Source organism: Nomascus leucogenys, chromosome 4 (genome assembly GCF_006542625.1).
Source record: "Nomascus leucogenys isolate Asia chromosome 4, Asia_NLE_v1, whole genome shotgun sequence".
In the NCBI taxonomy this organism is placed as follows: Eukaryota; Metazoa; Chordata; class Mammalia; order Primates; family Hylobatidae; genus Nomascus; species Nomascus leucogenys.
The window spans coordinates 25,506,676-25,529,923 of record NC_044384.1 but is presented as its reverse complement, the minus strand read 5'-3'; the positions used below and the strand labels follow the sequence as shown (position 1 = coordinate 25,529,923).

The 23,248-nt window shown below is 39.2% G+C and overlaps 1 protein-coding gene across 1 annotated transcript in view; it reads right to left on the bottom strand.

The window, feature by feature from the left end:
• Nucleotides 1-340: 340 nt before the first annotated feature.
• Nucleotides 341-23,248, bottom strand: part of MBD2 (methyl-CpG binding domain protein 2) — a 69,647-nt gene continuing 46,739 nt past the window's right edge. Inside the window, exons 4-7 of the mRNA XM_030810402.1 lie at nt 11,608-11,698; nt 10,065-10,242; nt 5,299-5,437; nt 341-815 (exon numbers count right to left, since the gene is read on the bottom strand). Coding sequence (XP_030666262.1) covers nt 5,311-5,437; nt 10,065-10,242; nt 11,608-11,698 — 396 coding nt within the window. The 3' untranslated portion in view covers nt 341-815; nt 5,299-5,310. The remainder of the gene's footprint in view (nt 816-5,298; nt 5,438-10,064; nt 10,243-11,607; nt 11,699-23,248) is intronic.

The window sequence follows — 23,248 nt, the reverse complement described above, 5'->3', positions numbered from 1 at the left end:
ATGCCTTCTAGTAACACCTGAAGGGTACTTGTGTATTTGACTCATGCCCAAGGGAAGAAAAGGCCTTATTCTTATAGAACTATCAGAAGTCCGAGTCACAGGCAAGGAAAAAAAATTACACATGCTAGATGATATTTAGCAGAAATTCTTAGAAATTCTGGTGAAAGCACAATTCTCACAATGTCCAGAGGCAATAGTTCATACTGCAAATGTATGCGCTATCTTCCTCCACCTCCATGTCAAACCTAAGGCCCAGGGATCAGAGTTGAATGTAAATCAGAGGAAGGCTAACGAGGGGTTCTTTATTGTGTGTGCTCTTCAACAGAAAGAATTCCAATCAGTCTGTGAATATAATCATTTATTTGTCTTTACAGTGATGATGGAAGAATGTACAGGTGTCCCCTTTCAATAAAGTATAAAAATATGTTTATATACAGTGAAGTCACAATAATCTTTAACTGGGAAATTTATTTAGAATTCCTGATCTGTTCTTATTAAAACTGTGGGGGAAACAAATGTTTTACGTAAGTGCTACATTTCCAGTAGATTGCACCTGGCATCAAAAGCTCAGCTTCATCTTAGGGTCCTGCTTGATATTACAAAAGACTAATTTTAAGTCCTAGGACTCAAAATAAACATGATTTTTTGAATAATAGATATATACATCAAAAATACATCTAAAAAGGCATTGGTTAGTGCTATTAAAAAGCTCTATGTGCTCGGGTACATTTTTTTTCTTACAGGCAAAAGCCAGTGGAAACATTTTTGTTCAATTTCTAGGCATTTTCTCTTGGGGAAAGTCGGTCGAAAGTTACCTGTAAAAAAAAAAAAAAAGAACAAACTTAAGTAATCCAGTGATTTATCAGGTGAGAGGTCAGCAATACTCAGAAAAGAATTAGAGATTGAATTCCACTTAGAACCATGCTTTTACAGCCTTGATGAACATGTAGTTACAGCACTTCATAAATAAAAGGTGCTCAACATATCCCCTCATTGTTTTGTTTCATTTTGATGATAACCTTTACTATCCTGTTAATTTTCCAAAGAAATCATATGTATTCTTCTATATGTTTACGCAAATATTTTCTAACTACAATTAACTACATCGGCATAAAAAGAGAATTCAAAGGGCATACAAATGAAAAAGCAGAACAGATACACACCAATCCAAATATATTTTGAGAAAATGTAGAAAAATTTCTACTCAAGATACTTTATTTTACTTCACCATTTCTTTCACATGAGAGCATTTACAGATGACACGTATGCACCGAGTCTTCCTATTGTTTAAGCTGGGTGAAATGGCACTGTGCAACTGCAAATTGAACTGTTTATGTATTTGATATCCTATCTCATGTATAGCTAAATATATTCACACCTTTGTTTTTGTAGTCATCTTCTTCTTACAATCAGTCCTAAAATGTTTGTCTAATATCCTGGCACTTCTCTAGGATTGTAAAATTTAAGTAACACAGTAAATTGCGACCTGTTATTTAACTAACCAAATAAATAAATGAATAAACACCCACCTTACTAATAGGAGGATTAGAAAGAGCTGAGGCATGATGAGGCTGGCCAACCTGAAGGGACCTTGGTTATCTCTTATGAGCCCATGAAGATGGCCACATCCCACCCTTTGCCCAACTAAGTCCTACCTATACCACAGGTTATTACGGACAGCTGATTAAGTCATGTGGTCATGCTTTAGTTTATTAAAACTTTTAGGTATATATGGGGTTATTTGAGTAAGGTAAATGTAATTTTCATAATTAAGAAGTACATCTAAATCTTCCCCAATCTATAAGTCTAATGGCTTGGTCTAATAATGCCATTCTCAAGTTTGGAAGATTACATAAATAATGTGAATCTCTCCCTACCTAACATGCCAAAATAATGGCTACTTTTAAAGAACTGATTAAAATTCTAATCATTCAACATTAGTTTGTTATTACTATTATCCACATTTGTGCAAGGCAATGAGCAGTTGCCAACTTCTATGTAAGTATAGTGCCAGTGCCTACAACACAGGCTCGCTCACATAAACAAGGGTATAGTCTGGATGTCAATCTGCCAAGTAATCTGTAAAGGAAGCAAAAGTCGGCCGGTGGCTCATGCTGTAATCCCAGCACTTTGGGAGGCTGAGATGAGCAGATCACCTGAGGTCAGGAGTTCAAGACCAGCCTGCCCAACATGGCGAAAACCGTCTCTAGTAAAAACACAAAAAATTAGCTGGGCATGGTGTCAGGCACCTGTAATTCCAGCTACTTGGGAGGCTGAGGCAGGAGAATCGCTTGTACCCGGGAGGCAGAGGTTGCAGTGAGCTGAGATTGCACTCCTGTACTCCAGCCTGGATGACAAGAGCGAAACTCCATCTCAAAAATAATAATAAAAAAAAAAGGAAGCAGAAGTCTAGTAAAACCTCAATTAGGTGACCCTTGATTATCTGAAATGATTTCATGAGAAAAGTCTAGAAAAAAACCAAAAAGCCCTGACAGAAGAGAATGGCTTTCTGAGAGTCCATTCTGAAGCAACAGTGCAGAAGCTGGATCAGGTGAGATCCAGATCCCTCTGTGCTCCAGCGATGGTGTGGCTGAAGCCGTGGACAGTAGAAACACACTTCAGACTTCCCTCTGAAAGACTTCCAGCATATTAAGTATACTCATCAAAGCCCATAAATACATCCTTGCCAGCTTGGAAAACAAAATCCAAGTATCAACACAGCATTTTCATGTCTTCAATAAGGGAAGAGAAAAGAGCTAAAACAGCACTGAACTGGATTGAAACGATTCTTTTTTTTTTTTTTTTTTTTGAGACGGAGTCTCACTCTGTCACCCAGGCGGGAGTGCAGTGGCGCGATCTCGGCTCACTGCAACCTCCACCTCCCAGGTTCAAGTGATTCTCCCGCCTCAGCCTCCCAAGTAGTTGGGATTACAGGTGCCTGCCACCATGCCCAGCTAATTTTTGTATTTTTAGTAGAGACAGGGTTTCATCATGTTGGCCAGGCTGGTCTCAAACTACTGACCTCAGGACATCCACCCACCTCAGCCTCCCAAAGTGCTGGGATTATAGGCGTGAGCCACCACACCCAGCCTGAAATGATTCTGTATGGTCAGGAAACTGTGACCCAGAAGTGCTGCCATGAGTGGACATGTAAATGTAAGACATTATATGTATTACTGGATTTTGGTCTTGCTGTGGCATGAAAGATAAAGGCACTCATGGAAGGGGATAATTGTGTTAACAATTAAACTCACCCTCCCTGCAATCCCTACCCTTAGCCTGTTCCCCTACCAAACAGAGTTCCCTCCCACCCAGCTCAAGTGATGGCTCAAGTGAAAACCCTGAGGCATCCTCGCCACTCTCTCACCCTCACTTCCAGGCAGTCACCTGGTCACGTGATTCTTTCTCCAGATATATCTCAGATCTACCCATCTCTTCTTCTCCCAACCCATTGGCATGTCAACATCCTCCTAAAGCCATCATCATCTCTTGTGAGACTACCACAGCAACATCCCAACTGGTCTCCTTGCTTCCAAGCTTTCCCTACTCCAATCCTTGTATTCATGCAGCAGCCATAGGGCTCTTGTAAAGAAGCAAAACTGATCATGCTACTGACTCTTCATTGATTCCTACTAATTTTCATGATCAATCTCAAGTGGTCATCAATCTCCCTAACAACCCACAGGTCCTACGTGACTAGGTTCATCACCCACACATTCCCCCCGCCCCTCCCCAGACATACTACATTCCAACCACGTGGATAATTTCTTCATTCCTTAAAGAAACCAAGTTTCTCCTTGCTGTTCCTTCTAATGGGAACACTTTTACCCAAACTTCTCCTGGCTCACTCCTATGTATCTTTCAGGCTCAACATAAATGTCACTTTCTCAGAGAGGCTCTGTTGACCCTTGACATCATATTAGCACCCCATCCCTCCCTCTGTTTTGGCTTCAAAGGAAACTAATAAGTAATTGGTTTTGGGGTGCCAAAAAGGAAGACATGGCCTGCCAAAACAAAGCAGGATGGAAGCCGGGAAGCAATACGCCACAGAAAGCCTTAAGATCTGCATGTGCTTCTCTGAAGACAAGGTATGCCCATGGCATAGAGCCAAGAGCCTGGAATGTGAGTTTGAGATAAGATCAAAATGTGCATTTTTGTTGCTGTTTTTTGAGTCAGAGTCTTACTCCATCCCAGGCTGGAGTGTAGTGGCACAATCTCGGCTCAGTGCAACCTCTGCCTCCTGGGTTCAAGCAATTCGTGTGTCTCAGCCTCCCGAGTAGCTAGAATTACAAAATTCCAGCTATTCTACCACACCCAGCTAATTTTTATATTTTTAGTAGAGACAAGGTTTCACCATGTTGGCCAAGCTGGTATCAAACTCCTGACCTCAAGTGATCCACCTGCCTTGGCATGCCAAAGCGCTGAGATTACAGGCATGAGCCACCAAACCCAGCCTAAAAATGTGTATTTTTTAAGGTAAAGTATTTATTATACTTTTTAGTGTCCTTCTTGTTCTCCCTGCATCAAATCTGGGCTAGGGAGAATCTAAGAAGAAAAAGAAAGAGATTTTGCCTGCTTTGCCACCATAATTTTAAAGAGGAAGCAATATGCCCTGGAGGCTACTGTGATAGAGATGACAGTCACCTTCCTCTCCTGGGGCCATTCCTCCCTACCTGACAAAGTCCTTTTCTTCTGCTGCTGCTCTTCTCTAGTGACACCTTAGAGGCTTTCCAACTGGTTTTAATAAAGGAGACTAGATCCCTTGCAAGTGACTGCAGGGGTGTGAATGTCCTCCCAGTATGAGAACAAAAGGATGCAATAACTTATATGGTCCTTCAATCCAGAGAGAAGAACCAAACAACAGCACATGCGGAGCAGAGCAGTTGCTTTTTCATTCACTGCTGAAGAAGCTAAAGGGTAAATAACAAGAAAATACAACGACGCCTTTTTTTTTTTTTTTTTTTTTCTGAGATGGGGTTTCACTCTGTTACCAGGTTGGTGAACAGTGGCACAAGTTTGGCTCACTGCAACTTCTGCCTCCCAGGCTCAAGTGATCCTCCCACCTCAGCCTCCTGAGTAGCTGGGACCACAAGCACACAATACCACAGCCAGTTAATTTTTTGTATTTTGGGTAGAGATGGGGTTTTGCCATGTTGCTCAAGCTGGTCTCAAACTACTGAGCTCAATTGATCGCCCGCCTCAGCCACCCAAAGTGCTGGGATTACAGGCAGAAGCCACTGTGTCCGGCCAAGAAAATACATCTTAAGTTCCAAGTCACTCTCTCTGGTGTCAGTTTACCTGATCATATTCTTAGGCTTCATCTCCACTGTCCATTTCAATATCCATCTCTTCTGTGTCAGCAGCTCGTGACAAGATGTCTGCCATCAGTGCTTCTTCCAATTTCTTGCGTACTTGCTGTACTCGCTCTTCCTGTTTCCTTTTTAAAAACAGAATAAAAAGGCACTGAGAATTTGGCAAGTAATGACAATATGAATCTGCTACAGAAGTTCATCCTTACTTCAAAATCATTAAATTCCTAAGAAGAATAGACTTCCTTTTCAGATTTTTGTGCAGAGGTTGCTTCTACACACAAATCAAATCTCACCAATGAGCCTTGCCAAAAAGAGGAATGTTCACACAGGCAGTTATCCCTCATCACACATGAAATTCTAGAAAGAGCAGATTGACGTCAGTGACCTTTTCTTCAACTTCGAAAATGTCAACTGTGTCAAGATTTGGGTTTATTCCTATAAGGACAATTAGAAATAACTTAGAAGCAGGAATAAAAGATGGAGGGAACATAAATAACGAAGGAAAAGTGACTTGTTCATAGAAGCACTAAGAAAGATGGAGGAAGCAGAGACGTGATAAGCTGGGATTTAACTGACATTCTGAGGCTAGGTTAGTTAGGAGAGATCTCTCTCCTGGGTTCCCAGGTCTGCAGGCAAGAGGTCAGCATGAAGGAGCCAAGACCACATGATCCTGCACACCGAGGACAGACACTGAAAAGCCTCTCTTCAACTAAGAAAGTGAGTTGCTTAAGAACACACCATGAGTTTCTCTGTGTCTCAGTGATTACAAAGGAACCTCAAAAGTGAGGGTTAATAACTCCGAGTCATTAAAAAGGCTCTGAACCATTAAAGCACAGGAAGAAAGGCTATCAGTATACACTATCTTTAAAAAGTAAAAAAAAAAAAAAAAGAAAAGAAAAAAAGTAGATCCCCCAGAGGGTAAGAGATAAATTCCTAATATGGGTCTAGCAAGCAAAGCTCGGTAAATAGAAATTGACATCTAGAACCAAGTAGAGAAGCAAAGGTTGAAGAAAGACAAGAGAAAAGAGAAGACTGGTAGGAAAAGGTTCCAGTGGGAACAAGAACAGAAGGCAATGGCAGAGGAGGGAGGGTCAGCAGAACAGAAAAGGGGGCAAACCTCTTGAGACCAGAAGAAAAGAGATAAGGAAAGATGCAGACAGGGAGATGAAGATGCAACAAGGAATATACTAACGGTTCTACTGGAAAAAAAAAAAGTAATTTTCTCTACCAATAACTGAGGAAGACAGATTGCAGCAATTCCCAAACTTGGGACAGCAGAGAGGTAGAGGAGCAATGCTATAGAAGATTGCACTAAGGGTCCCTGAGTGCATAGGGGTTCAACCAGCTGCCAAGTTATATTCAGTCTACTCAAGATCACACCCCTTTGACCAAATAAGACTATGTCCAAGGTAGTGAAGGTAACATATATGTACTGCTTCCCACAAAAACTCTGGATATCTTTATTAAACTCCAAAACACCACAAAGAGTTAAAAGGTATAGACTTCCACTCATTAAATGAATTTTCAAAAAGAGGGAAGCTGTCACTGGGTCAGTCTTAGCTCTATAGCCTCTGTCATATTAAAAGAAACTGGAATTCGACAGATTTTTCATGTCATGGGGCAGGGTCAAGCAGAACACATTTGTTTATTTCTTACACAGTTAGTCTCACCTCTGGGTCAGTGATTCAAAGTTTATGACAAATGACATATCGATTTCACTGGCAGTCTCTCACTAATAAGAGTACAAGAATCTTCACAGCTGTCCTAGAGTAGCCTCATTAGGAAGATGGAGCAAATGGCACCATAGGCAGTAATTTGGATGGAGAATTTTATCTTAAACTCTAACATTTGCCATTGATTTTCTTCCATCTTGAGCATTACTTTCCACATTTGTGAAAGCTGAAATGTAATCATTTGCCCATTGCTGCAGGCAGAATTGTAAGATGTTCCCCAACAGTACCCCTTCCCCAAAACCACCCTTACGTGCACTCTTTATATAATTCTCTCCCCTTAAGGGTGAGCAGAACTTGTGAATATGATGGGATATCTCTCCATGATTAGGTTACCAATCAACTGACTTTCAGTCAATCAAGAGAGAGATTATTATAGTGGGCCTGACATAATAGGACCCCTTAGTGGAGCTGGGATCTTCCTGACAGAAGCATAAAGGGGCACATGGAGGAGCCACGAGACAAGGAACTACAGGCAGCTTCCAGGAGCTAAGACAGCCACCATCCCATAGCCAATAAGAGAACAGGGGCCTTAGCCCTAAAACACAAGGCATGAATTCTGCAACCACCATATGAGCTTGAAAGAGAACCCCAAGCTTCAGAAGGGAACACAGTCCGGTGACACTTTTAAGACCCAAACACAGAACCCAGTCACACCAGGCCCAGACTTCTGACCTCACAGAACTTTAAGCTAATAAATGGGTATTGTTTTAAGCTGCAAAGTTTGTGAGAATTTGTTATAAAGTGTTAAAAAACGAAAGTACTCATCAATGCAAACATTATCAAATATGCTAAAAATACTTGAGATATATCTTGTTGGGGTCTTCAGTTGGAGGTTTAATGTCGACAGACTATTGGATACCCAATTAGGTAAAGAGTGACAGTTCCATTTGCAGTAATTTATTTTGAACATGTACTAATTCAACAAGGAGTATTTGCTTCCTAATTTCTGTCATGACAATTAAATCAAATGAGCAATTTGTTAGACAAATTTACCCAAAAAGGAAATCATCCAGAATTGGCTTTGAGATAGTTTCCTCAACTACCAAAAGAACTGGTGTTGAAGCCGTCAATATTCCTGTGATATAACTCAGAGAACCTCCATCAACACACATAAGGACCTGGCAGAATCCCTGCTGATTAATTCAGTATTCATTCCAAGATGGAAAAGAACTTGTCTCTGGAGTAATTTTCTTCCTCAAGGATAAGAACAATCCAACGAGCAAGTTGATTCCTTTCATTGATTTTACATTTTGTTTTCTTAAAAAATAAGGTTTTTAAGAAACTTTATTCATATTCATATGTAATAAGGCATATGAATACAACTTGGCACCACTTTTTATCTTTGCAAAATAATTACTTTAAGACCCAAGAAGGGCTTTCCCATTATAAACCTAGCTAGACTTACCCATTTAAAAACATTTTCATGTCAACTTTGTATGGGTTTTTTAAAAAAATACAAATATAGGCTGGGCATGGTGGCTCACACCTATAACACCTGTAATCCCAGCACTTTGGGAGGCCAAGGCAGGCGGATCATGACGTCAGGAGTTCAAGACCAGCCTGGCCAATATGGTGAAACCCTGTCTCTACTAAAAATAAAAAAATTAGCTGGGCATAGTGGCGCTCGCCTGTAGTCCCAGCTACTCGGGCAGCTGAGGCAGGAGAATTGCTTGAACCCAGGAGGCGGAGGTTGTAGTGAGCTGAGATCGTGCCACTCCACTCCAGCCTGGGCAACAGAGCAAAACTCTGTCTCAAAAAACAAACAAACAAACAAAACAACAAATATAAAACATTTTAAAATTATATGATTCGAAAGTGTCATCTGCTGATTTTGTCTAGGAATAATACTCTCATTAAACTGATTTACATTCAGGGGACAGAAATAGTGAAGTATACACAAGGTCATATTTTTAATACACTATACTATAATATACTATAATATAAATGCAATATACTACAGTATCACTATAAAGTAATGATATTGAGGTCATAAAACCCATATAAGAATTGCTCTGTGGTCTTACTAACTGGAGTACTTTTGCTTTTCCTGTGCAACGGTTTGCTTCTACTTTCTGGGTTCTACCAAACTGAGCTGGATGTTTTCCTTTTACCATTTGCTGCTGAAACCCTAACTTGTGAGTCAGCCTTAGAAAGAGTGAAAGACGTCAGTAGACATAGTTTGTGTCTTGTCTCATTCCTGGCTCTGTTTTATTGCTTTACCTGTGGCTTCTTCTTTCTTACTTGCTTCTCTTCTGGCTCTACCATGTCACAAGTAAGTTTAAGAGCAGCATCACTATCATCTGATTTAAAGAGAGATTGGTTTCCAGACAAACCAATGAAGGAGGCAATCAGAAAAGGCATAACTGAGTGAAAGGGGTTCTTTATTTTTATTTTTCTAAGACAGGATCTAGCTCTGTCACCATGGCTGGAGTGCAGGGATGTGGCCACGGCTCACTGGAGCCTCGACCTCCCATGCTCCGGCAGTCCTCCCACCTCAATCTCCCAAGTAGCTGGGACTACAGTTACACACTACCATGCCTCACTAATTTTTAAAAATTTTTTGTGGGGATGGGGTCTCACTATGTTGCCCAGGCTGGTCTCAAACTCCTGGGCTCAGGCGATCCTCCCACCTCGGCCTCCCAAAGTGCTGGGATTATAGGCATGAGCCACTGTGTCTGGCAGAAAGAGGTTCTTTAGAATACAAAGTCAGAATCCCAAATTGCAAAAGACATTGTAAAAATGATGCTTAGGGAATATAACCGATCTGGTGCCTGTCCTTTGGACATGACCGTGATGATACCCCTGGCATGCAGCATTTATACCCCTTTCAAGCATGTATTTGTTATAATGGTCTTTTTTCACCTTCTATCAGTTTCTGAAAAACTCTGTTAAAAAAGAAAAAGTATAACTTTCTAGGTGATATATCACTTACTAGACATGCCACTGAACCTAATGAACAATATAAAATTTACCTAAATGTAAAAACCCAAGTTTATGAGGTCATGTTAAACTGCATTACCTGATGTCTTCATCTGTGACAATAAAAGCTTTGCAGAGGGGTTGAGATGTGTTAAGCCAAACAGCGGGGTTCTTTTCCACAGCAGCGGAGACTTGCCCTGTGATTGGCGCAGAGCTTGTGTGCAAAGCACTGGCAACAGCAGATAAAAGGGTCTCATCATTGCTACCTGGACCAACTCCTGCAATGATAAACAAGTACTAGTTAAAGGAAATGTCTCAATGTGCTGAGCAAACTTTATGTGACCTAAAACAACTGATATTTTTATATTCATTTGGGATCATATATGTAAAACTGACATAAGACAAAGCAGCAAAAGATAATATATCTGCTTAATAGATATGACACGCTAAAGAAATAGTAACAAAATAGCTGAGCATTTTTTCTTACTTTAAAAAACAAATCCTCATGCTTGCTGTAAGCTTATAGCTGAGCATTTTAATAATACTTTACCAGAACTTTAAAATGCATTTTCCAAGGTACTAAACTTTTAAAAAGTTGGCTATATTTCCTCAAGCAATGCTAATTATTTTAATGAGGTAAGACCTTGTAAAGCGACTATACTCAAGTATCCCTTTTAATGTATTCCTAGAGTACTGGTATAGTTTCTCCTTGTAGCTTTTAACATTAATTTCCAGCAATATCTCAACAATTATCTTCTTTGTCTCAGGATTCAAAGAAAACACCAATGCAGGCAAGCTGTACCTGTGGCTTTAACAGCTTTTTTCATAAACCTAACAAAATATCCAAAATCAGAGAATTAATAACTGCACACTTTGATTACTTGTAAGATACTGGCACCATGGTCACATTTAAATGCAATGCTTAAAGTCCTAAACCTGTTTAACTAGTTAAGGCCAACATTTCCAAGAACATAAAGGGATAAGGCAATAATCTAACCATGAATTATCAGGATTTTTGAGCAATCCACAATATATCAAGCTTTAGAAGCCAAAGTTTTAATACTTGAAAAATAACTCTTCTCTAGAACTTGGAGTTCTCATATAGCATGAAATGTAGACTTGTGACTGAGTTTTCCACCCCAGATCCCACTGGCTGCTGTTGCTGGACCAAAGTGCATCTGTTCCCACTGCTACTTAGAGCACCAGTTTGTGGAGGGAGGGGCAGAAGGAGAGCTGTTAGTTGTTCTTTTGGGAAGAGGATGAGAGAAAGAGCAGGTGATAGGGCCAGATGCTGCTATAAGCAGGAAGCTTTCAGAAATTCTGTTACTCATCCGAAACCAGTGCTAAAAGCAGCACATGGGTTAGCTTCTATGATGAACCTAACCTAAAGCCAAAGTTTTTACAAAGAAAAAAAATCTAAGATAATATACTACACTGCAGCATCCCTGCAACATACAAGTTTCTCATGTACCTTCTTCTGCCTGGCTTTACTAAAACACAAGAGGTACGTCATCCAGCAAGGCATATGACCTCCCAAAGCAAAGACCTCCTGTCAGTCATTGCTGAATCCACAGCATCTAACAGAGTGCCTGGCATGCAGTAGATACTTGATAAATGTCTGCTCAACTGAACTTAGATAATACCTTGAAGACCTTTGGGTAGTTCCATGGTTTTTATAATTTGTTCTGTTACATCTGATGCACTAAGTCCTTGTAGCCTCTTCTCCCAGAAAAGCTGTAAGGCAAAATATCACTGTTAATAGATACATTCTTGAAACAAGAAAGTAGCGCATCGATGCTGTTGAATAACGAAATTTAAATCATTTCAATAGTTTCCTATAATTTCCTCATTTGTTCCTTATAAAAAGCTAAATGATATTCCAAACATGAATTATTTCAACACATCATAATCCTCTCAGATGGTATTGCTCAAAAAAGGTTGTTTTACGTAACCTATTCACTTGTTACAGTACTATAGATGGTTATATGCTGTATACTATGTATAGTTTCTTATAAGGTGTCTTCCAAAGCAAATAATTTGAATTTTTTAAAGATTCACCTGGCATGAAATTTTAATGCTACGATTTATTAGGGAAAAGAAAACAAATTATATGATGTGTTATCCCCCTTTATCCAATATCGTTAGAGAAAGAGCTACTCCAAAATAGGATTTTTCCAGTACAATGAAGTTTAGCCCTTTAGCACACTTTAAGGGAGAAAAGACCATTTTCAATGAAAAGTTTTCTAAAATGTTTTAGATGCCTCCTTTATTTTTAAACTGGATGTCACATTCGTGAGTGACTCTTTCCCTGCTGCACAGGGCCTGGGTCACCATGGTCACTTAGTAGCCCCAGGTCATCATTATGGGCATCAGTGAGTACACTGAGTGGCTCCTCATGCCCTAGGGGCTATGGAGCCTTTTGCTTATTCAAACACTAAATGGTCCAAGGCAATTATGGTTTTTATTTTATATCCTTTTCATATTTGATTCTCTCTCCTAGTTATTACTTTTCACTAATATCACTCATCCATTCGACATATCTTTATTGAGCCCCTACTAGGTGCTGTGCTCACCCTGCAGATGTGACAGTCAGTAAGAGAGACAATGTCACTGTCCTCATGCCTCATCTCTTTTCTAGTCTGTTTCACATTTACTGCAGCCAAAAAAAAAAACAGATAAAGGAATTCTATAGGACTCTGTATAACTGTCTTTAATCCTGGATACCAGGGCCTGTTACATAGTTGGTACTGAAAAAATATTTGTGGGAATGACTGAAAATGGGAGCAACTGGACTCAGCGTGAGGATCTGGAGGACACACAAACCCATACTGAAATCTCAGCTGCAACACTATCTCTAGATAGACAACCTTGGACAAGGTCTAAACCCATGCTGAAATCTCAGCTGCAACACTCTATCTCTAGATAGACGACCTTGGACAAGGTCTATAACCTCTTCAGAATCTTCAATTTATTTCCTCTTCTATAAATGTGGCAACAATGGCTATCACAAAAGATTACTGTGGGAGTTAAATAAGGCAATATGTATAAAGTATCCATTATATACTGGGCACAAGATTTATCTCATTTGCTTTTAGCAAACTGTGGCCACTCTGAGGGCTTTTGGGGCTTACATTCTGACTTCTGGATATATGTGAAGTATCAGATAATTGTCCTCCAGACAAATGAGAAGATGAAGTAGTGTAATTCTATTTATGTCAGAAGAGCAATATGCTGAATTTGTAATAAGCACAATACTAGCACCAAGGAAGGCCTTTGGTATATGGTAACATTTCCTTACCTCTCCCTGCTAATCACATTATCAGTAGAATATGTTTTCAATATAAGCAGGTCAACAATATGAGGATATAAATACATTAATCATCATGGATGAAAAGTAGTAAGGTGAAGGTAATAATTGATGAATGCAATAAGTGTCTCAAGAAAACCTGCCCTGCCTGTTTTCTATTTGCTCTCTGGTGGAATAACATCATCTGTGTTTTGAATATCACAGCTATAGGAAAAAAAAAAGGAAAACAAAACCCAGTTAAATTTCTAATGAAAAAGCATCCAGGAGAATTAGTGAGGATAAGATTAGTAAGTGCTTTTATAATTAAATATAATTAAACATTTATATATATATGTGTGTATATATATACACAATTATAAAAGCACTTACTAATCTCATAGTCACTGATTTGTAAAAATAAATCAACACTACCACATAAAAACATGTGAATTATGAACAGATACATTGTTTATATTTTACATCTAAAAGTTCCAATTCCAGATATTAAAAAATAATTTGTTTTATTCTATCATTTTTAATTCTCAACTTTTAAACTTCTATCAGTAACAAGGAAAACAATACAAAAAAATTATAAAGAAAAAATTAGTAAAAATAAATCCTGGACTGAAATACAAGTATATGGCTCTAGCTTATATCACATCCTGGTACCACCACATGTCATCTGATACCCTGCAACTACAGCTGAAGTTAGAATCTGATATGTGTGGATGCCCTCTTTATAAGAGAGGACATAAGAAACTAAGATTTTGCATATGCTCTTTCGATAGTAAAAGCACCATTTCCAGAGTCCAGGAGCAAAAATAATAAAATTGTTATGCCATGAAAATGGAGATATATATATATATATATATATATATATATATATATATTTATGTATGCATATTTTGTGTGTGTGTGTATCTTCTCCCATCCCCAACCCAGGGGAGAAATGGGGAGTGAAAAAGGTCAGAGAAGGAAAGGAGGCTAGTTTAAAAAAAGAAAACACTTAACCGGTCAAGGTCACTTCCTCTCCAATCTTTCCAACACTCACTCAAAGCTAAGAAGCTCACCTAATTTCACTGAAAACTGAAACAGTCTTCAGGAGGTAAATGTCTGTTTACATCTGAGGATGTTCCTAACTCACCTTTTCTGTACATCCATCTTCTCAGATCCCTGTTTTATTTGTTTGGGTGGGGGACGGGGGCAAGGATTCTTTGCATTTTAAAATGCATTTTAAAGGTACATACAGTAGGCATTATGCTAAGTGAAAGAAGCCAGTCTTTCCCACTCTGTGTGATTCCACTCCTATGATACCCTGAAAAGGAAAACCTATAGGGAAGGTTGCCCCAGATTGGGATGGAGGGGAGTCTGACAACAAAGGCTCAGCACAAGCAACTTCTTTGGGGTGCTAGGACTATACTTTCTGATTTTTAATACACTGAAACTTTATCCAGCTTATATAAAGACCATTTTCTTTTCTTTCCAAGCCTATTCCTCAAGGAATGGCCCAATGTGCACTATCGCCCTTTCCAAAGCCAACTTTATTAGCCCACCCCCTTTCTAGCCAACTTGCACTAAACATACTCTAATAGTCAGTCAGCTCTGCTCACCAAATTCCATGATCTTTTCTTGTTATCTTTGGCCACTATAGCCCTCAGTGCTTTAGAGGGAGCAGGGGAGGAAAAGGTCTTCCTTTGCCTAAGTTTAATATTTCCTGATCTACTCACTTAGGTGAGTAGGTTTTTCTTTGGCGATTCTGTTCACTTGGAGGTCTCCCCACTCTATTACTTTCTCAACCATTAGAAGTCCAAAGACAGTAATATTCAAAAGATGAGTGATATTCAAAATATTCAAAACATACGTAAGGACTCCCCCTCTATGATGGCTACCTAGTCTCTTGCACTACACTTCATCAGCACTACTGCTGTCATAAATCCTAAACTACTCACTGAAAATCTGATTTCCCCTGCCAAATCCAGTGGTTTTCTCAGCTTAATCTTGCTGCCTGGTGTGAGGCCAAATAACCAATAAACAGAATATGTATAAGGAACAGTGATTTAATATTTGGAGAAACTCCCAAAATGTGCTATCACCCTCAGTTATTACATCTCCCTTTAATCCTCACTAACCAGATGCTCTGAGTACATCTAATATCTTGTTCTCTTTGTCACCTTCCAGTGTATTAGAACATTGGCTAGCTCCACATGCCTATCACCTTATAACACTAACAGTCTGGGCAATGTCCTATCCAGGAAACTAGCTGATTGAGGGAGAAACATGGGATGGAATTAAAAGTCACTTAAAGCCACAAAAGTGCCTAAAATTTAAGTGACAGTGCAGAGCATTCTTGGAGAAACCATCTTAGTAGTCACTGCAGTTCATCTCTACACATTTTCTCCACACAGTTCTCCTAGTAAGGACATCAACAGAAGCAGAGCTGCGTTGTACTTTACCCCACTTAGTGTCCCAGAGAACAAACATGAAGGTGTATTAGAAAAACTGCTTCTTTAGTGAGGTCAACGATCAAATCTGTTTACTGAAAGTAAAATGAACCCACGATAGCATTTTCTTTTCATAAGTGTTATGTATTTAACTTGGACTTTGAGGGCTTTGTTCAACTTGCCTTATGAAGAATATCCAAAGAGGATGAGAAAGAAACAGGGATCACAAACAACTCCTCGCCACCATTCACAGACACCGATCCCTATTCTGATGCTCTGGGAACTGAGGCCGATAATGTTGATTATTATTTACCTTCATCACTCCCAGTTTATTAATATTATGCTAAGAGATTTGTACTCTTTAGTGAAGAACAAAAGAGATGGCTTACTAGGAAAAAGGAATTTGAGGATCAACAATATTCAACAAATACTCTTTGAATGCCCATGATATGCAACGTGTTTTTCTGGCACTGGGGATGCTTGGTAGGATAATCGGCAACCGCTGCCCTCCAGGAGCTGTTTGGTGGAAAACATGGAAAACTCTACAAGGCCGACCGCAATAATGAAGATCCAAAACTAACTTCAATCTGGGAAGATCTGGAAAGGCTAGTTCTAGGAAGAGGTAGCCCTTGAAAATTGTGTAAGAATTCTATAGGCATGTAGAAGAGAAAAGACTATTCCAACCCAAGAAATTGTATGGGCAAGGAGGTAACAGAGTGCAGGTCAGTGTTTCTAAAGATCTTATAAAGAACAATAACCAAGGTGGCTTATTTTAAAAATATATTCCAAGGCCTCATCCCCAGAGATTCTATTCAATAGATCTGGGATTAGAGAGCTAGTTTTATTTTTTTTTTACAAATACCTTAGGTGATTCTGATGCAGGTTCGAGGTATGAGAAAGACTGGTTTGGTCTGTGTTGAAAGAATGGTAGTAGCCGGGTGCGGTGGCTCACACCTGTAATCCCAGCACTTTGGGAGGCCGAGGCAGGCGGATCATCTGAGGTCAGGAGTTCGAGACTAGCCTGACCAAGATGGTGAAACCCCATCTCTACTAAAAATACAAAATTAGCTGGGCATGGTGGCGCATGCCTGTAATCCCAGCTACTCAGGAAGCTGAGGCAGGAGAATCACTTGAACCCAGGAGGTGGAGGTTGCAGTGAGCCGGGATCGCACCATTGCACTCCAGCCTGAGTGACAGAGCAAAACTCCATCTCAAAAAAAAAAAAAAGCGTGCATGTAGTGGGGGTGTAGTGACCACCAAGATCTCCAAGTTTTATTCTTAATTATGCTGAAAGATTTTTAAAAATACTATTCTATCCTCTTCCTTGCAGACAACAAGAGGAAGACATTTGCCTTCCTTTTATTTCATTGCAGGAGGAGATATGTTTATTTAAAAGTAGATAAGTTTATTTAAAAGTAGAGCTAATTGTTTAGGTATAAATGAAGAAAGGGCTTACCCAATGTTCTGTTTTGCCCAGTGAAACCATGCCCAGTCATACTGTCTTGATGAAATAGGGGGAGGAAGAGGAGGAAAACTATCACTTAGCCATCAACACCTTTCCATAGGCCTGGCACTGTGCTAAGCGCCTTATGTACAGAAATTCAGTTAAACTTTCCTGCAGCATTTTGGAGAAGATATTACTCCCATTTACAGATAAAGAAACGGAAGCATGGGGAACTTAAATAACTTACACAATTAATCTGTGGTGCAGCTGGAATTAAAACTCAGGTCAGTGTGATTAAACAGTCCTTCTCTTTACAAAAGCTCTGAAAGAGCATTTACATGTTTGGCTCTTGTTAGGTTATACAGTACAAGCCTCAGACGCTTCTACTCATGCCATCAAAGGCTGATAATAATAGATCAGTAAACTTTCAGAGAACTATCAAATTACTCTTAATCCATTTAACTGCTAAGTAATAGATACTGTATAAGTCTCAATTGTAGGTGATCTGTGCCTGATGCCTGCCTCTTCCTTAGGCAGAATTGAGAAGACAGGCTTATAATATATTGAAGCTAAAACCAGCATAGAGTTTTATGGGGATATCAAATTGCCATGAGAAGTAGGTCACATGGTAAAAAATAAAGAATTGGTGTAACACATATTCTCTGCAAATTAGCTTTCTTAGACCATAATTATGAATATCAATCACATAGAACATGAAATTTTTATTTGGTGGATAGAAATTAAAGAGACTCTACTCCAAGAAAACACTTCCAGATAAGCAACACTAACAATGGTATGGGAGCAAGTATTTCAAAAAACGGAAAAAGAAAGGGAGTGATTTGCATATGTAACTGAAGGCTTTTGAATTTTTTCTTAAGAATACTGTTTCAGATTAATTATACTAATAGCTACTTCTCATGACCACACTGAAAAGCATCTACATCATATATCCTAGCACGATTTTCATCAATCATTATATCCAACTTGAAAAGTACTGATTTGTCTCTGTTGTGTTAAAAAAATAATTCACTAGACAAAATGAAACTGACTTTCCCTGTATACTCACAACCTCAGCTTGACAGTCAACCCTGAGGACAGAAATATCTAACTTATTAGCAGAGTGAATGGGATTGGGTTTTAGAATCTGAACAACCAATGTTCAAACTTGCTTTTTCACTAGCTTTATAAATTGGACAATTGACCTCTCTAAATATTGGTTTCATACTATCTGGAATGGGACAATATAAGCAATCTCAAAGGGTTATGGGAACAAAATGAGGAAGTGTTATAAACACTTGAACATGCCCAGTACACAGCAACTATCATTTTACTATTTTGTTTCACCTGTGGCTTGTAGCACATTGCTGTTCATACAATAGCACTTAATAAGTAGTTGGTCATTTTATTAAAATTAGTAAGTATAAACAAAGCAAAAACAATCAATTCTGAAAGGTAAGTATTAGCAAATGAAGAGTCTGAGCACATGAATATGAATCTTCCCTTCCCTTCCCTTTCAGTTGGGGATTTCTTGCTGCTACAAATATTTTAAAATTATTCCTCTTCCTCCCCTCCTCCAAGCCAGACTGCCTCTCACCTGGATCTAAGGTCGGTTGGGAGTACTTTGGTAAGCAGTACTGGATATATAATTTATTGGGCCCAGAACAAATTAAAAATGTAAGGCCTCTTGTTAAAAAAAAAATTAAGAATTTCAAGGGTATAGCAGCAGAGCATTAAACCAGGCATGGCCCTCCCCTCTAAGTGAGGGGCTCTTTTAAGCACAAGGCCCTGTGTAACTGCACAGGTCACATGTCCACAAAGCTGGCATTGGTGGCAAGTATGGAGCAGCATTAGAAAGAAGGAGAGAAGAGTAGAGAAAGGAGGTCCCTGTGCTGTGCAGCAGTATGTAAGGAAAGGCTGGGATGTAATCTCATCCTGAAACTTTCTTAAAAGAAGGAGAACAACAGAAAACAGTTCTGGCTGGATCTATGCAATACAAAGGAACCTTTCCTTAACTCCTCATTAAAATAACGCAAGGATTTTTCATCCCTGTTGTTTCTCATTGGGAGGAACAGGATCACTGCTAAGGCTCTCCATGGCAGAGCAGTATTAGTAAGGAAGATTGGAAGACCAGGGAATGAGGAAACCATCATCACGGGGAGGAAAGGACTGAAGCCTAGAAAAGGATCAGAAGTTTGCTCTATTTAAAGTCCAGTGGAGAGCATGGATAGCTTTTAATTAAGATTTCCTAAAACTGTAATCTTCTTGTTATTTTTAGTCCATCTAGTTTCATGTTATGATGATGGTAAAGCCCTTAGAAAAACCTCAAAAGAGCTGTGAGCTTGTTTCAAGAATAGAAGGTGGGAGAGAATCAGGGAACACAGGCTATATTTCTATGCTGCAGTGAATCAAAAAAGGCAAAAACAACCCTAACCAGTAGCAACTGTCTGGAGCAGAATTTCTCAGTCTTGGCATTCTTGACATTTGGGGGTAGATGATTATCAGCTTGCTTGGTTTATACACCCACAAGATGTCAGTAGAAACACCCTAGTTGTGACTACCAAAAAATATCTCTGGATATACCAAATGTACCCAGGTAGGTGGGGAGTGGGGCAGTAAGAGGAAATGGAGGAAGCAAAATCATGTTTAGTTGAGAACCACTGGTCCAGAGAAAGAGAAAAAGGATAGGGAAATAGGAGGTTTATAAAGGCAGGTGCCCAGATCTCACAGCAGAAACAGAAAGAAGGCCCCTGCCAGCATGCACCATCACTGCAAGCTCCTCTCTCAGTTCTCAGTGGTGTCTCTCCCAGCTCCTCATTCATGGGCCTTAGAAGAACCAATCTAAATGGCTTGGAGGTGGGTGCCTCTTTTTTTTTTTTTACTGCCAGACAACTAGGAGTGGTGGAGAACCCAGTCATTCTGGAGAGTAAGATAAAGCACAACTGGGAGAAACATTTCATACCTCAGAAAGTTGATAGTCAACGTATTTGCTGCTAGAAATGTGGTTGTAATTATTTTTAATAATTCAGATATACTTTAGATTAAATGGTCTTTTATGGGGCGGTCTGGGACCCTAGAGCCATTTATAATATCATTTCTATTAGAAGATGTAGAGTACCAAATAAATGAAACATGAAATTTTATATCACAACCTGTAAACTAGAAAGTGTCTGTACAGAGAGATTTTAGATTTCAGAAGGGGCTCTCTTATTCACCACAGGATCGGGGTTCCCACACATGTGCGAATCTGTCACTGACTACTGAGAAAGGCATGACTCCATTTAGAATGCCTTTAAGTGTTCAAATGTAGGTACAGTAGCAAAATAGAACAGACAGGTTTATTTGGAACATGTTAATTTCCATAAATTAGCAGGTAGCTATCAGTAGGCCTGGCTAATTCTTACATGAAAACTGGAGAAAATTCACCAAACTGAGCCACACGAAAACCTAAAATTTATTTTAGCCCTCATGCATTTCTTAAAAAGCATCTTCCCTTTTGAAATTATAATCTCCATTAGAACAAAAGTGACATGACCAGAGAAACATGCTGAATTTCAATAATTAAACTAAGGGAAGTTCATCTAAAATTCCTACGTATCCAAACTCCTGTTTTTTTATTGTTTATTTTAGACACCATAGCTGAATATTAACCCCCAAGCCAAGAAGCCTGTAGAGCAACTTCAGAATGACTAGAAAAGCCAGGCGTGAAGCCTGAAGGTCTAGAGCCTCTATGAACATTGTCCTTTCCACCTCAGATCTCCTCCTATTTTAGAGAAATAAGAATCCTGCTGCCCTTCTAAGATTATCCCACCACCTGCGCTCTTGATCACATCTTCTACCTCCTCCTCATCTTGCCCCATCAATTTGCCCAACTTCTCTTCTCACATTTTCCATTTTTTCCCTCCTCTCCTGGGACTTCTTCCTTTAAGTGACAGATGCACTTGAACACTGACAACTTAAAACATGTCCTTATTCACACTGCTTCCCCCTCAAGCCATCTTTATCTTCCCCTCCCACTAGGAGAGAGAACTTGTGTCTTATTTCCTCACATTCTATTCATTCTTTTCCTTCTAACCCAGGCTCTGCCCCTCTTATTTATATGAACACTGACCTTGCCCAAGGTCACAGTCACCTAATTACCAAATCCAATTCCTAGCTCAAGCCTCCCTGTCCTACTTCACTGATACATTCGCCTGCTGTCAGGGGACTGAGGACCTTTTGTGATGGTTCTCTGTATGTTTCTGTATTCTTTATGACTATTAAGCAACAAATTAAAATGTCTAACATTAATTGTCAAAGATTTAGACTACAAGCATTTATTTTCTTTTTTCTAATGAAAAAAATTTAAATGTGTAAGATATGTGATATACTTTTTAAAGTACACGAGGACAACAGTGTTAATGCTTTATAAAACAAAAGAAGCAAAAGTTACCTTAAAAATCTCACCATTTTTAGAGTTTTATCTGCAATCTACATCTGTCAGGAGCATGATGCTAGACACAAAATTCACACTCAGATGTTTGTGGGATGAATTTTTGGCTAAGCAGAGGGAGGACAAGGTGATAGAAAGTGCTGGTTTGGCAGCTAAATGCTTTAATCCTGGCTCGAACACTAAATAGATGTGCTTGGGCAAAGCACTTAATCTCTTTGCATATATTTTCACTAGTAAACTAGAAATCTTAGTAACTGTCAGATCTATCTCAGGTTATCAAAACACTAATAAAATATGAGAAAGTTCTTTGAGAATACAAATCTATCAAATTGCTCAGAATTTTTTTCTAATGTTAGGATTCCATCAATTCAATGAATATCTTACTTTCATAAGGCAGTTACTAAATCTAATCAAATAATAGAGACTCTCGTCACATAATTGTCAATTAAAGCAAAATCCAGAAAGCGTGTACTTTCTAGTCACTCTCAAAAGGCTAAATATACAAGACACTGGGTTAGGGCTACGTGGATGAATGGTGTTTCCTGCCAAGAAGAAATTCACTGTCCAGTTTATAAACTGCTTTATTTCAAATCAACCCCATATAGTATCTGAATTGTCTAGTTATGGTCAGCAAAAACAACTTAAATACCATGGCCTGCAAACATCAAAGATCAAGTATGAGCTACCCTCTTATTTTGTCAGGGTGGCCTAAGAAGAAAGGGCTAGATAATGACAAGAAAATTATTGCATAAACCAAGGAAAAGGTTCTTTCATGTGCTGTGCAAACTACAATGTGACCTCTTGTTCAGGCAAAAGATAATTTGGGCTAAACAGGATAGGTGAATAAAGCAAAGGGCAAATTTTAGGGCTGATGAAGATAGAGGTGCAGTAAGCATTTGCTGTAGTTGTTTCACTAAATTTTGCCATGAATACTCTCTAACTTACACACAGTGGGTATACAATACTTGTCAAGTGCCTGAAAAGGCACAATTATCCTAAGATGACCATGGAATAAGAGTATCATTCGTGGTACCTAGATTTTTCATGTGCTCCTCACACAGAAAAAGCTACAATCATTTTCTTATTGATACACAAGTTCATATAGGAACTTAGATGTGCTCCTTCACTACTTTTCACATATTTGTCACATGTCAATATACTTGGAATTATTTGTTCAGTGTTGATTTTCAGATTCAAAGTTTTATGAGGATGGGGACATGTTCGACTTTTTTGTTTATATAGCATCTGTTAATCAGCAATATCTGCTGTGGAATGAATAAAGTGATGATTTCAAAACCCACTCAACTGCAGGAACTTTGATCTCTGATAAAGATCTATCATTAGTTGTTTATAAGAAGATATGCCCTTAAGAAAAGCTTTCTTGAAACTAATTTTGGTAGTGTAAAGTAATTCCTTCTTTTTTTTTTTTTTTTTTGAGATGGAGTCTCACTCTGTCGCCCTGGCTGGAGTGCAGTGGCACGATCTCGGCTCACTGCAAGCTCCACCTCCGGAGTTCATGCCATTCTCCTGCCTCAGCCTCCCGAGTAGCTGGGACAACAGGCGCCCGCCACCACGCCCAGCTAATTTTTTGTATTTTTAGTAGAGATGGGGTTTCACCGTGTTAGCCAGGATGATCTCCATCTCCTGACTCGTTATCCGCCCGCCTCAGCCTCCCAAGATGCTG